Source organism: Haliotis rubra, unplaced genomic scaffold (assembly GCF_003918875.1).
Source record: "Haliotis rubra isolate DU_JTF1 unplaced genomic scaffold, ASM391887v1 Scf325, whole genome shotgun sequence".
Classification (NCBI taxonomy): domain Eukaryota; kingdom Metazoa; phylum Mollusca; class Gastropoda; order Lepetellida; family Haliotidae; genus Haliotis; species Haliotis rubra.
In genome coordinates this window covers 503,250-518,410 of record NW_025766997.1, presented here as the reverse complement: position 1 = coordinate 518,410, position 15,161 = coordinate 503,250, and the positions used below count along the sequence as shown (strand labels likewise).

The following is a 15,161-nucleotide window of genomic DNA, read 5'->3' as shown; positions in this document are numbered from 1 at the left end:
GTAGAGCCCTATCAGGGCAGAATGTCAAATCTTCATTATCATCAGGTCAAAGAATGGTGGACAACGGGGGAATGGTAAACATCAGGTCCGGTTGCCCTGGCAGTTGGTTTTTCGCAATGAAGTCCCAGCGGAGACCCAGGAATGCCTGGCCATGCTTCTTCCGCTAGAACTGCACCCAACTGACATCAAGCCCATGCAGTTCAGATATACGAGCAGCGGTAGCCAAAGCTACCAGGAAGAATGTCTTGAATGTCACTTGTTCGAAGTCCTTGTCTTCTAAAGGTTCACAGTCTGCAGAAATCATTTGACGAAGGACAGACAGACAGATCCCAGGCCGGTGGTCTGAACTTCCTGGACTGGTCATAGAGTCTATAGGAGCGTAGTAGACTCTGCAACTCGGAAACAGTGGAAATCTTCGTGCCCGTAGTAGTAGCCAAAACAGAGTTGATTGCAGCTAAGTAGGCAGCTAAGTAGGTAGCTAACATAGTACCCTTGAGTTTCTTAGTAGTGCGGAGATGCTGGAGAAACTCAGCAACGACCTGAGCAGAGGTGGAAGTGGGAGATGTAATTCCCCTAACATTGCAATAGTCTTCAAACTTCTTCCACTTGTTGTCGTACAAGGAACGGGTCGAAGTACGATACGCGGAAGTGATAGCTGTGGCCACTCGGCAAGAGAAGCCCTAAGCTATGAGAGATCTCTGGAGATGTGCCAAATGTGTAGGTTGAGGGTTTGAGGTGACCTGTGGAGCAGTTCCAAGTGAGGGTGATGAAGTAAGTCGTCCCGGTTGGGAAGCGGTACTGGGTTTGGCTCTGCAAGTCTTCTTAAGCTGACGAACCAACTTCGCGCTGGCCAGAAGGGTGCGACCCAAAGCAGTAGTATGTTGCTGGGGGCTAATACTTTCTGTATTACTTTTGGTAGCAGAGCTCCCATGATATTGCCAACACGTCGAGGTCCCACGCCAAGGGGTCTGGGATTGGCGATACGAACTTCGGAAGTTGGTTGTTGGATCTTGTGGCGAAGAGATCTATTTGAGGTCATGATAATAGGTAGATCATCGACTGGAAGATCTGGGGCAGTAGCTTCCGCTCTGTCGGGGACGGTCGGATGGATCAGGACAAGGCATCGGCGATCACATTTTTTACCTGGGAATGTGTCTGGCTCTGGCTACGATGTTGAGTGAGTCAATAAGATGGAAGAACCTGATCGCCCATTGTAGCAGATTCGCCAAGCCTGTCAAGCCTAGATGATTTATATACCAAACCACTGTCGAATTGTCTGATTGGATCAACAGACTGGTTGATTGAAGCTCTGTTGCCCAATGTGAGATGGCTTGAATTACTGCTTTGAATTCCAGGTACAGAGAATGATCATACAAGGTAGTCATGTGGGCAATTAGTGGAGCATGCTGCAAGCTTTATTAGGAACTAGGAAGCTAATTAAGGAGAGCAGCATGGAGTGCACAGGCGAATGGACAAGGAGGCCTATGGAAAAAAGTTTACAGTCGTTCCACTAAAAGTCGAAGCGAGAGAGAGAGAGGTGCAAGTCGTGAGATACGATAAGTTTAAATATTGGTCTTGGCCTGCAATAGTGGCACAGACTGAAATGATATCAAATGTAGGTAAAGATATCAATGGATTAATTGTTTCCATAAAATCTTAATGCATGTGGCATACAGTGAGACTGCACAAAATATAACACAGAGGCAGAATCGATTAGTCAAAACTGGACCATCACCATGGCAACCTGACACATATACCACTGACCTACTGCACCACTGGTATTACCCAAATGGTTGATACAAACCTTCAACCAAGTCAGCAAGCTGATACACACTGATAATCCAGCTATAGTTTGGCATGAAATGCATGTGGACCCGTTTTTTTTGTAAATATCTCTTCATCCAATGACCCAATCGATCTCAAACTGTGCAAGTGGATGTTTTGTCAGACAACCTAATCACATTGTAAATCACCGATTTTATGCATTTGTATTAAAGAATCTGTCTATGTAACTGTCAACAAAATAAACAGCAGAACGCAGAATGCTTGCAGAGGGAGGGAGCAAATGACCTGTAACAGCGGCAGTGTTGGGTCATAAAGGTCAATGCACGTGCAGTTCATGATAGTTACCTGTGCACTGCACAGTGATAGACCGTTTGGTTCATTCACATTGACTACTTCTAGCTGTCATTATGAAAGCTTATTCAGATGATGCTAAACGTTTAATTAGAAATTTGTTGAATTTTTGTAAAAAAGAGAGCAGACGTAGCAAACCGATTTATAAGGTGTCGCATTACATGAAACGTACAACTTTTGCTCTTGGCATGAAAAAGAACATCGTGCTAAAAATTGTGACAAATAAACCAACAACCAATAAACAAAACCTTGTACAAAAAGGTAGGCATCCAAAGTTAGATTCTTTTTACATCAGGGTCATCAGAGATGTCATTTGCCGGCTATTTGCAAAATTCGAACTAACCTGTAGAGGTTTCAGATTCTTTGAATATATTCCTCCTTGGGGTACTTATAAGCATTTAAATGTCCATTTAAATTCCCTACGACAGTTGTAACAATATTTGAATAAAAATATTTACAAAACAAAAAACTACGTTTTTGTCTTGTGAGACCACCCTTACAGGGCCCTCCGGCCCCCTACAGCCAAGAGCAGGTAACTCTAGACCGTAACCTCGTACCTCACTTTCCATGCTGAACGACGTCAGACAGAATGTGGGGAGGTGGAGAGGCTCTACTGAGGAATATATTCAAAGAATCTGAAACCTCTACAGGTTAGTTCGATTCTTTTTTATATATTCCTCCTTGGGGTACTTATAAGCATAAGACAGACTCCTAAAGACGGAGCCAAGGAGCGGCATTCTGTCTGCATAAACACCCCCGACAAGAAGTGGAATTTCCCAAGCTAATTATAGCAGAAAAGGCACACTTACCCGGTCACGTGTCCACCATAGCCAATCAGGCGGGGGCATGAGCCAGGGTCAGGGTCAAACATATGCAAATTGCCAAGCGAAACCTCGCTAATGCAACTAACGAGACACACCCTCCCTCCCTCCCGTAATCTACTCGGAAGCGAAGATAAGGGTCCCGCAATAACCCAGAAACGAAATGCCGGAATATGAACAACAAAGTTTCCAAGGCCAGTTAAGTCTAGAGCAGAATGCAAAAGACATGGGAGTAAAAACCATCACCACATAAAACCCATCACCAAGGGAAAATGTCACAAGATTTTTAAAAACCCAACACCAGTGTTAAAATATTGGCAGAGAATGGTTCACACAATACATCCTCGAAAGCTCAATCAGCTAGAGAGGTGGAACCATGCCCACTGGAGAGAACTGACTGACCGAACCGAGCACGCTCACTGGAGAGTCTGTCAAGTTGATAATGACGGATGAACGTACTCGGACGGCTCCAAATAGCCGCGGAGCAGATCTCCTCAATGGGCAGGGCTGCAGCGTAAGCTTTCTTCGATGTAGCAACTGCCCTAACCGAATGAGCTTTCAACCCTACAGGCGGGATCCGCCCTGTTTGAGTATAGCTCATATGTATGGCAGAGACAAGCCACCGAGAAATGGTTTGCTTGGTCGCCGGAAGACCAGCCTGAACCCCGCCATAACAACAAAACAATTGGTTACCCTTACGGGTACCCCTTGTTCGTTTGATATAAGCCTTAAGGGTCTTACGGACATCTAAGACGTGAGCACGTCGTAGAGAGGTACCGGACAGGGAAGGCTGAGTGAAAGCTGGGAGCTCAATAGGCGCCGTCACATGGAAGGGACTATCCTTCTTAGGACGGTAAGTATCAGGCAGCCGTATGCTAACTCTGTCTTTGTGAAAAACAGTAAGCGCGGGATCGGCCGACATTGCATGAATATCGCCAACCCGCCTGCCTGAAGTCACCGCCACAAGAAACGCCGTTTTCCACGTCAACAGCTGGAGTGAAAGAGCCGACAGATTGTGAAACAGTGGACCGGACAGCCAATCAAGAACGATTGACAAGTCCCACAGGGGACTAATCCGCCGTACAACCGGACGGATTCTGTCCACGCCTGCTAAAAAGCGCTGCACTAGAGGGTGCTGCCCCAAGAGAGCACCGTCAACAGGTATATGAAACGCCGAAATAGCTGTAGAATATCCTCGAACAGTTGAAGCCGCTAGACCGGCGTCCAACCGAGACTGGAGGAATTCTAAAACACAGACTAAATCTGTAGAAAAGGGATCAAGAATCCCCCTGTTGACACACCAGCGCGAATAACAGGCCCATCTATCCTCATATTGAACGTTTGTCGAATCCCTCCGCGAAGCCAGAATTGTGTCTGCAACTGGTGCAGGAATTCACTCGCACGGAGGCGATCCCTGACAGCGGCCAGGCCACCCACTGAATCCTGGGATTCGGGTGGGCGCCCGCTCTGGGATAGGAGGTCCGGTCGAAAAGGTAATAGAACAGGAGGCTGAGCCAGAAACCTGAGAATTACCGAAACCAGCGCAGTGCGACCAAAGGTGCCAGAAGCACAAGTAGCCGAGCTGGTTGTGCGGTCAGCTGTGACAGGACCCTGGAAATCAGTGGTATCGGGGAACGCCACAGTACCCTGTCCGTCCAATCGAAAGCTGAAAGGCTCGTTGGCTAACGCCCGCTGGATCCGAATCCGGGAGCAAAACACAGGAATCTGGTTCGTCACCCCAGACGCAAAACAGATCCACCTGGAACCGAATTCGAACAACTGGGAGATAATCCCGAATATCTCCCGGTCAAGCATCCACTGCAGGGGGCTAGTATACGCCCGTGAGAGTGCATCTGCACGGACGTTGTCTACCCCGGAGATAAACAGGCAAAACCCGAATGTTGAACTGATCGCACCACAGTAGAAACTGCCACGCCCCTGAAGGAGCCGACGGAGACGCTGTGCCGCTTTGCTTGAGAATGTAAGACATGGCCGCTTGATTGTCCATTTCTAGATCTAACCACATGGCCCTGCACCAACACCGGAAGCACTCGAACACCCTGCGGACTGCTCTCAGTTCTAACACATTGATGTGTAGGCTGACTTCCGCTCCGACCAGAGGCCGGAGGCTGAGTGCTCGCCCAGGACCCCCAACCTGTGAGGGAGGCGTCCGTCTGAACTGAGAGGGGAGGTGTCGGGGTGTCGAGGGGATCCCCTGACAAATTCCCGATATCCGGCCCACCATCGCAGTGAGGAATTAACCACTGGCGTTGTGAGAATAATCTCGTAGCTCTGCGAGTGGGACTAACAGCTGCGCTTAACGCTGCTGAACTGGTCGCATCCTCAGACGCCAAGACGCCAAACCACGCCCACTGTCGCCGCCATGTTGCCTAGCAACCGCCATTGCCATGTTCGGGCTGACGCCTTGGGCGACTGGAGAAACTGTGAAACAGTACTCTGGACTTTGACGATGCGGTCCGGAGCAAGGGAAACAATCCCTAGCTCCGTGTTGAATCTGGCCCCCAAGAATATCAGATCCTGCGTCGGAACGACGTCTGATTTCTTGAGGTTGATAATCCAGCCCAGTGACACCAGAGTATCCATCACGCACCGTGTGGAGGCTCTGCTTAACTGAGGACCTAAGGCCCTGAGAAGCCAATCGTCTAGGTACGGGTGACAACACCTGCCCTGAGACCTGGCTAACTGAGCTGGGATTAGCATAAGTTTGGTGAACACCCTTGGCCGCCGTGGAGATGCCGAAAGGGGAGCACGCTAAAACTGGTAGCACGCCCCGTCCGAAGGAGAACCTGAGGTACTTCTTGAACTCGCATTGGAACATGGAGGTATGCGTCTTTGAGATCGATTGACGAAGCCAATCCCCTGTCTCGACGGAGGAGATCACTGACCTGAGTGTCTCCATCCTGAAAGACGGCACCTCCAGTAACTGGTTCAACCCCTCTGAGATTCAGAATGGGTCTGAACCTCCGCCCTTTTGGTCACTAGGAAGTAGGTGGAATAAAACCCCTCTCCCTTGTTGACCCACAGGAACCACTCGATGGCTGCCTTGTTCAGTAAGGACTGAACTTCGCACGGAGCTGGCCCGTCCTTTGTTCAAGCGGAGGTCGGCACAGCGCAGTGCCGAACCCCCGAGAAGGACGGAGGATCTCGCCTCCACTGTGGCAGCAAATGGCCATCCCTGAGTGTGGACAGGACCCAGGGATTTGAGGTGGCTGCCTCCCACTCCCGGAGGAATAGGGACAGCCGGCCGCCGACAGGGACGTGTGGCAGGAGGCAGTGCACCCCCACAGTCGGCAAGTCTCCGCTTGCGTGAGTGGGGGGCAACAAGGGCTCTGGGGAAGAAATCAGCGGGAAGCCGGGGCTGGCTTCCCCCTGCCCCGAAAAGGCTGCTGCGCTTGAGCAGGCTTGCCCCTGCCTCTCGTGCGCCTGCTCCGCTTGGACTGCAAAGGGGCAGTCCACTTAGCAACATCCTTCGCCGGGGCAGAAGGATAAGCGGACACAAGCGGGGAAGGCCGTTGGCGAGGAGCGGAGGGCTGCTCCAACAAAGGCTTTGAAGGTAGAGACAGCCTCCGCGGCCTCCCTTACTACCTGCAATGCCCCAGGGAACAGGGAAGATCCCATGGTATAGGGCAATGGCAGGAGCGCTTCTTGTGTGGCCGGCGAATACCGCGCCACAGACAACCACAGGCGGCGCAAGCCCATGACGGCACCCATCATCTGGCTGGCACAGCACCGAATGCTATCCCGAGCCAGATGCGAGTGTATGTCCGTGAGCTGCCGCTCGCGAGCACCGACTGTGTGCCACCAGCTGTCCCTGCAGAGCAGACAGGTAGGCCGAGTGGACTGCTACTTTGATGTGCTGGGCCGCGCACCGGTAACATTCTTCGAATGACCGGTATGCAGCCTTCAGCGGCAGTGAATTAGCAGGAAAAGGGGGGAGGCGCCTGCCCTGCCTGGCCGAGGCCAGGGAAGACGAGGACGACCCCCCTAACGTGACTGAGGCAAAGACGCACTCGTCCACCACTGGTGGTTCGAAGAGCGTCTCCTCACCTAACTGGTACCGCCTGCCGACGTCCGGCAAATCAAAACGCGAGCGAGTACCAGTCAGGAGAGGATTCACCACCTCACTTACCAGTGATGGGAGAATGCGTAGGCGTGCCTCGGCAACCCGGCTAGGCGCGAACGCCTCCCCCGGGAGCCGAAACTCCGCGGGGTCGGGCGCCTGAACGGGAACAGCCACCTGTGGCAGGACTTCGGCGAGCTTATCCCTAACCTGCCGCAGGGACGAGGCAAAGGCGTACGGCACTCCCGCCTCCGACTCCTCCCTCCCTTCCTCATCCTCCATATCTACCTCGGCATAATCCTCGGCCGCCATACTCTCAGACTCCTGAGAGACCGCCGAGGAGATGCCAGAGGCAGGACCAGAAAGACTCATAAGGTCAAGAGGAGCCAGAGGAAAAGCATCGCCCTGCCGGGTGGAACCCGCGCCAGGTCGCCGAGGCGCCCGAGAGGAACCTGCCGAAACAGGCTTCCCGGGCAACCCAGACTGGCTGCCAGGCGCCGAGGTATCCCCGAGCTGGTCGGCGCCTAGGCGACCGCCAGTCGGGGCACCAGGCAATGACAGGGGCAAACCTGTATCGCCGGCGCCAGGCACCTGTGACAGACCAGAGCATAAAGCCAGGTCGCCACCAGACGCCGAGGGCGTGCTATCCCCACGGCCTAAGCCGGGATCAAGCCGCCCGGGGGGAGGCGCTGCTTCCGAGCGGCTCGGGCGCAGCAATAACCCCCCAGATGTGTCAGACCCGCCCCCGACGACCGGCGCGCTGAGCTCCTTACGGAACCCCGCTAACGCCGTATCGATCAGGGACTTTACTGACGACATCTGCTCCTGAAATAAAGCGGTTAAAGAATCAACAGGAACTACTGGTGCTGAAGCAATAGGGGGGGTGGCGGTAACAGACACGGTAGCAGTAGGAGAAGCAGAAGGGGCATGCGTGCCTGAAGACGAAGCCTCCTTGGTCACCTTAGCTTTCTTGGGAGCCGGCTCCGTATGGGAAACGGCTCCCGCAGACCCCTTTTTTTTACTATGGGAGCGCTTGGACGGGGGATCCTGTGCCCAGATATCACCCCCGGCCCTAAGCAGATTGCTGTAGAACAACCGGTCTACCCGCCGTGCCCGAATGGTTTGGGGCGTAAAAATGGCACATGCCGAACAGCCCTCTTCCTCATGATCCGCCTGAACTAGACAGCGTAAGCACGCCTCGTGTGTATCCCGTACAGGAATGGCAGCAAGGCACGAAGTACAGGATTTAAACTGCAACAAGTAAAAAACCTGTGCAGCAATCCCCATACCCACATACATAAACATGAAAAAAGACGCATGGGCAACACAACTAATGCGACAAACGTAGCATGCAGTTGACAATAACATAATACACGCTGCCGCATAACTAACAATTACGACTTTTAGCGTAAGATAGAAAAATGCTAGCAGCGGACACACGCCCTACACGTACAAAAGATAAATCACTAAAACCACCTGTAACATTGAGAAAACACATGGAAACCAATGAACAGGAAGGCTAGCGACGGGACCTGTCCGCCATCTTGACACGCACCTGGCGTGCCGACCGCGACAGGTACCAAGTTACAACTAGAAATTATGAATGAAAAAATTCAGAAAAAAACTCCAATTCGCCCATGCAGGGAAAAAAGAGAACCATACATACAGTTGCAGTTTCTGATACACTCATAATTGTCGCAGGGAAAACCTTCTTGTATGGACCCACGTCTTGTCGGTACAACGACAGCATGGAAAGTGAGGTACGAGGTTACGGTCTAGAGTTACCTGCTCTTGGCTGTAGGGGGCCGGAGGGCCCTGTAAGGGTGGTCTCACAAGACAAAAACGTAGTTTTTTGTTTTGTAAATATTTTTATTCAAATATTGTTACAACTGTCGTAGGGAATTTAAATGGACATTTAAATGCTTATAAGTACCACAAGGAGGAATATATAAAAAAGAATTAAAGATTTTAACCTACAGAATAATTCTCACTAACGGGTTTTGTGGTTAATGTTGAACAACTCAGAGAAACAAACTCCGTATGATGGTTAACCGTTGGCACCCACCTTACCCTATTCATGACCTGTCACACCTCTTCATACCTGTCACGTGCATAGCTGACCTACATTGACGAACGTTGACCTTTATGACCCAACACTGCCGCTGTTACAGGTCATTGGCTCCCTCCCTCTGCAAGCATTCTGCGTTCTGCTGTTTATTTTGTTGACAGTTACATAGACAGATTCTTTAATACAAATGCATAAAATCGGTGATTTACAATGTGATTAGGTTGTCTGACAAAACATCCACTTGCACAGTTTGAGATCGATTGGGTCATTGGATGAAGAGATATTTACAAAAAACCGGGTCCACATGCATTTCATGCCAAACTATACATGACAGTTACCGGTAAATAACCGAGTTAGGACCAGACAATCCAGTGATTGATATCATAAGCAAAACTTCAAGCTGTCAGGGAACACAGATATGTCATGAAGCAAGTCACCGAGTCCGACCAACTAATATATTAATTCATTTACAAGGACCAGTAAGGGTTGCTCGGGGCTACTTCTAAATACACAAGAGCAGACAATCCAGTGTCTGACATTTTGTCAGGGTACATGCTGTCAACCAAGTCACTAAGTCTGACCACACACTTTTCCTAGGACCCAGTTGCCCCAAAACCAATTCTACACAGAATCCCCATGGGATTCAACAAGTAATAGACTAGGACCTATTCCCCCTGAGTCCCTAGCGAGACACACTATGTGTGGATGTTGTACCCCCAGGGACTGACTCGACTTCATCAGGTGGCCTCTCACCTCTCCTCCATTCACAGTGTTGGTCATGTCCTGCTGGTACTGGTTGGGATCCAGCCACACCCGCGGAACGTCCTCGTGTCCCCCTTTAAATCTGGCTTGGGCTCCGGACCTATAGGGAACAACAATAATAGTGAGTGAGTGAGTGAGTTTAGTTTGAAGCCGCTTTGAGCAATATTCCAGCAATATCATGGCGGGGGATACAAGAAATGGGCTTCACACATTGTACGCATGTGGGGAATCGAACACGGGGCTTCGGCATGATAAGCGAACACTTTAACCACTAGGCTACCCCACTGCCCAACAAGAATAATAGTAACCAACACAACTCAAACAGGATCTGTTTACTGGCACTGTTCTTCCAAATACTCCATATCACTCACAGCACCACCCATGCTTGTACAATATCCCACTTTATCATGGTAAAATACCAAAAAACTCATTCCATAGCTTGTCCAATAGAATTGCAGGAGAAATTATGTGTTAAGTCAGAAGAGAAGGTGTAGAAGAAGCTTTTGAGTGTACTTCAAAAATGATTCCATGGTGTTAATCATGTTCAGGGAATATATTACTAAAAGAAGGAAAAGAACATCTGATTTTATGTGACTAACGTTAATTTGTCATGGCTAGTAAATACTGAAACACATAGACTTCAAATTGTCATTTATCTTTCATAAGTTTTAAGTTGTATGGATCATAGTGAGTGAGTGAGTTCAGGTTTAGAGTCACATCAGCAATATTGCAGCCATATCGTGACTATAACAATATATACTTTGATAATAAATAAAAGTTATTTCGTAAAATCTGTCAACAAAGGACAGTGTATGGATCATAACAGAGTGGAGATTGACTCCCTTGGATAATTATATATTATGGATGTGCACTACTGCGTATCAACACTGAAAACAGACGCACTGTAACCGTAAGTAGTGGCTATTCTTGCCACATCATTTCCACTGTCTGAAGACCTCGTTAGGATGAGAAAGCCACAATAACTCGGTGCGCCTAGTGGCTGCCAGAGTTGTATACTCCCCAGGGAGTTGAGATTGATAATGCGATGTGCCTTTGAGATTGACATCTAATGATCGAGGGAAAAAATACCAGCGCCTTGAGCATGCACTAGTGCGTGGATAGGTGCGCTATATAAATATCCTATAATAATAATAATAATAATAACAATAATAATAAAAAGATGCTCATACTCACCCTCCTCAATGACTTTTCCTGCATCGTCCAACATGCCCTCTATCTCACAGCCCCGGACGTAGGCCAGGCCAACCTGTGGGATGAAGGGTTCTTTGTGTCGGTACTGGTATCCGATGGATACTGAAGGACGCAGTGTCACCAGGAAGGCCACGTCATGCTTCCTCAAACCTGGTAACAAGACCATGCAAGTGTTCAGTCAGATATAGGACAGTTAAGCATGTTAAGTAAGGCTGTGGGGTTTAATGTATTAACCAGAAATAAGTTGAGCGCGCTAATATCGCTTTTGGGAACTGAGACCTGATCCAAGTCAAAATGCATCAAGCCACTGTACTGTTTCTCGTGACAGTCATCTATGTCTGCAACACTTGAATTATCTCCTCTAGTAATTTACCTAGGTTAATCATATAATTTGAGGACAAAAGCAAGATTGAGACACATATGCAGTGAGCCAGGTACTTGCACTTACTCACTCACCCTCTCTGATATCACTCACTCACTCTCTCTCTCTCTAACTCTCTGATATCACTCACTCACTCACTCCAGATGTTTTACCTTCCCACTCCCATTTGACTTCTGGCCTGACACTCAGGTTGAGGCTGATGTCTGCTCGAACCTGGGCTGGATGGTTTTCACCAATCAGGGGCTTGGCAACCTGTAAAACAAACCATGGACTTTACATGATTGGCCAGCCCCCAATACTCAGTGTGCCATGATTGTTCCACTAAACAGACATTAACAGCCTGGGAGGAAATGCTTGTAGTGAAATATATGTGATAACATCCACCAGTCAGATGCGCTATGTCTTATAAACCACACTTCATAAAAAACAAGTGGACAAGACGTCAATAGTGTGGCAATTCTATATGCAGAGTTGTGTCCCTTTAACATACTGTAAATTAGGATCGTAAGACTTGGTCATGGGTTTGATCCCCAGAGTTAGTCCTGATAAAGTTCAGGGGGTTTGTTAGCACCACCTTTAGGCCTGTAACATGGCGGGTCTACATACCCCCAGGCTTAGTTGCCTAGAGGTCCCCAGTTAGCTGTACAGAGTTGCGTCCCTTGGGCATTTCCGACGCCTATGATTGTAGGTTCCAATCCTGGTTCGCCATGATTACGTTTCACTGTAAATTTCGAATATTTCCTTGACCATGTTCAGGGGAATAAAATCGGCATCTTTGTATGAAATCCATGACACGTTGTGAATGGAATGGTCGTTATCTTAATTTAAATACAATTGTACAAAATGGTTCCCAAATAATACAGTTCCCAAACTGGAATATCGCCTACTGTTTGTAACAGCATATTCACAGGTACATTTACAGCAGGTAGACTTACAGCAGGTAGATTTACAAATCACAAACCTCCACAACACTGAATGCAGCAATAGGCTGCGCCATTCTTGCCCAGCCCCCAAACAAACAATGACCATCTTCTGCTCTCCTGAAATGAAAACAAAGAAGTTCAGAATTTCGGTTCTGAAATTATAACAACAACAACAGTTCCTTGGCTTAATGTTTAATGTCCATTCTGCAAATACCTTCATGTTGACTACAAACTTATGTTGGTATCCCAAAGGAACAGGCTGATATCCTTGCAGGAAATTCCTTTCAATCCAGACTTTGCCCCTTTAGTGCATGTACAGTACCATTAATCTAGATGAAAACATTTTCTGGACTGACAAATAATGGCTGCTTAGTAATGACCCTTTATATATTTAAATGCCAGGGGCAGTGGGGTAGAGTAGTGGTTAAAGAGAAGGCCCGGGTTCACTTCCCCACGTGGTCCAATGTGTGAAGCCCATTTGTGGTGTCCTCCGCTATGATATCGCTGTAATATTGCTAATAGCGTCGTAAAAACAAACTAACTCACTCATTATTTAAATGTCATAATGCAATTTCTATTTTATTGCCATTTTACCTTTGTGAAGAATGCAGATATCAGCTGTGAGATATCTACAGTGATACATCCAATCTCACTATCAACAATAACAAGCATCCCCCTCCACAAATCATCAGATCAAACTTAAAAAGTAATGAAAGTTTCAGATGAAGATAAATGTCAACAAAAACATGACCAGTCAATCTCTCTTGATATCTTGCTGTTTAGTTGTTCAAACACACAAAAATTTTCAAGACTGACTTTGACCTTGACATGAATGTCATAGTGAATGAAATATGCATAAATGGTAATAAAAAATGGTAACATGCTGAAATCGTCAAAGTGTCTTTGTGACCTTGAAAATAAAGTGAAGGTCACCGAAATCGACTGGGCCTTGCATTTTCCCTAGATGAAACTTGACATCAAATATGAAGAATATCCAGTGAATGGTTCTTGAGGTATCTCGCTGACCATCTTACTATGCAGGTTTAACATACTGAAATCTTCAAAGTGTCGCTGTGACCTTGAAAAGTAAGTGAAGGTCACCAAAATCGACTAGCCCTGTGCCTTCCCTAGATAAAGCTTAATGTCAAAAATGAAGAAAATCCAGTGAATGGTTCTTGAGGTATCTCGTTGACAAGCATAACATGCAGGTTAATATGCTGAAATCTTCAAAGTGTCACCATGACCTTGAAAATTAAGTGACTGTCACCAAAATCGACTGGGTCCTGCACCTTCCCTAGATAAAGCATGGTGTTGAATATGAAGAAAATCTAGTGAACGGTTCCTAAGATATCTCGCTGACAAAAGTAAAATGTTAAAGTCCCCTTGTGGCCTTGAAATAAAGGTCAAGGTCACCAAACCGTCCTTATACTGTCATGAACCTAGGTACCAAATATGGAAAGAATCTAGTCAATGGTTCTTAAGATATTCAAATTTGTACGGACAGATGGACGGAACCTAATACTATATCCCCCGCTTCGCGCTAAACGTGCGGCGGGGAGATAACAATCAAGATGTACCAGGAATCTTCAGTGATTCACCATAAAATGTCATATAATTTGTTGTTGATCACATAGGCTTGGATATGTTTCATTCTGTTTGGCAGCCTGACAATTCTGCAACTGAGTTGAGTTTCAACCAATCCACTCACCATGGCTTCATGTGTGACACTGCGTCTTCGATGTCCTGTCTGATTTCATCTGCAAATCAACAAACATTAAGTAATCACATACCAACCCATAATAATCCATAACAGAAACTAAGATGGCTACACATGCCCTGGTGAAGGTGTGTACATGAAATATTGGCAAATCCTGGCCAAGTAAGGATAAGGAAAATAAGTAGCTGTCAAGTACATTATGCACAGGGGTTCAAATTTTTTTTAAAGAACCACTAAACTTTGTTTTTTGTTACTCTTTTAACCATTACATATGAAAGATTTGTGGTTAGTCTTATGCGGAACACCAAATTTATTCTTTAAAAACTTGTGGTTAATTAATACCGAGCGATTAAAAGTGGCCAAAAAGTCGCCTGCTTCCCTCTCGCCCGCGAACGAAACCACAGACAGGTTACGTAACTCTGTCGCCAGAGCACTGCAGTGACGTCATATGAGGAACGATTTTCAGTTAGTTGTATAGAAAGTGTGTAGCACGCTCATCATTTTGTTGATTTCTCGACATGAACGCGGCGACATGCCGAATCGTTGCTTTGTCGTCAATTGCCCCTAGGGTCGGGTGATGGTGTCACCATGCACAGATTTCCACAGGACCCCGCAGTTTGTGCTAAATGGGTTATGTTTGTGAGTGCTTTAGCGAAAGCGTTGTGGGAAGCCTGAAACGATATCTTACTTGTGTTCAGATCGCTTCACGGAAGTTAAAGAATCAAAACTACTTACTAGTTATAGTAAAATATGTATATGATTGATGACCATAAAGATTTTCCATAACACAACTTGTAACATAACGATTTCTTCCTCGGAAGTGAGGTTGTGGTCGAAGTAACAATAATATTGTAAGTAGTATTATATTGACACCCACCTCGCTGCCAGGAGAGAAATTGTTATGTTATCACGCTATGTCATGCAAAATCCTATTGGCCATCAATAAAATACGTATTTTACTACCAGTAGAAAGTAGTTTTGATTTTAAACTTCGGTGAAAACAAACCTAAATAGCATTTATCCACAGACTGGCGGATGTTCCCGACAGGGCCCGCCATT

At 47.3% G+C, this 15,161-nt stretch overlaps 1 protein-coding gene across 1 annotated transcript in view; it reads right to left on the bottom strand.

The window, feature by feature from the left end:
* Positions 1–15,161, bottom strand: part of LOC124283929 (RNA helicase aquarius-like) — an 87,622-nt gene that overhangs the window by 51,452 nt on the left and 21,009 nt on the right. Inside the window, 6 exon segments of the mRNA XM_046719965.1 lie at positions 9,860–9,922; positions 9,925–9,968; positions 11,063–11,230; positions 11,615–11,714; positions 12,424–12,502; positions 14,094–14,142. Of these exon segments, the coding sequence (XP_046575921.1) occupies positions 9,860–9,922; positions 9,925–9,968; positions 11,063–11,230; positions 11,615–11,714; positions 12,424–12,502; positions 14,094–14,142 (503 nt within the window).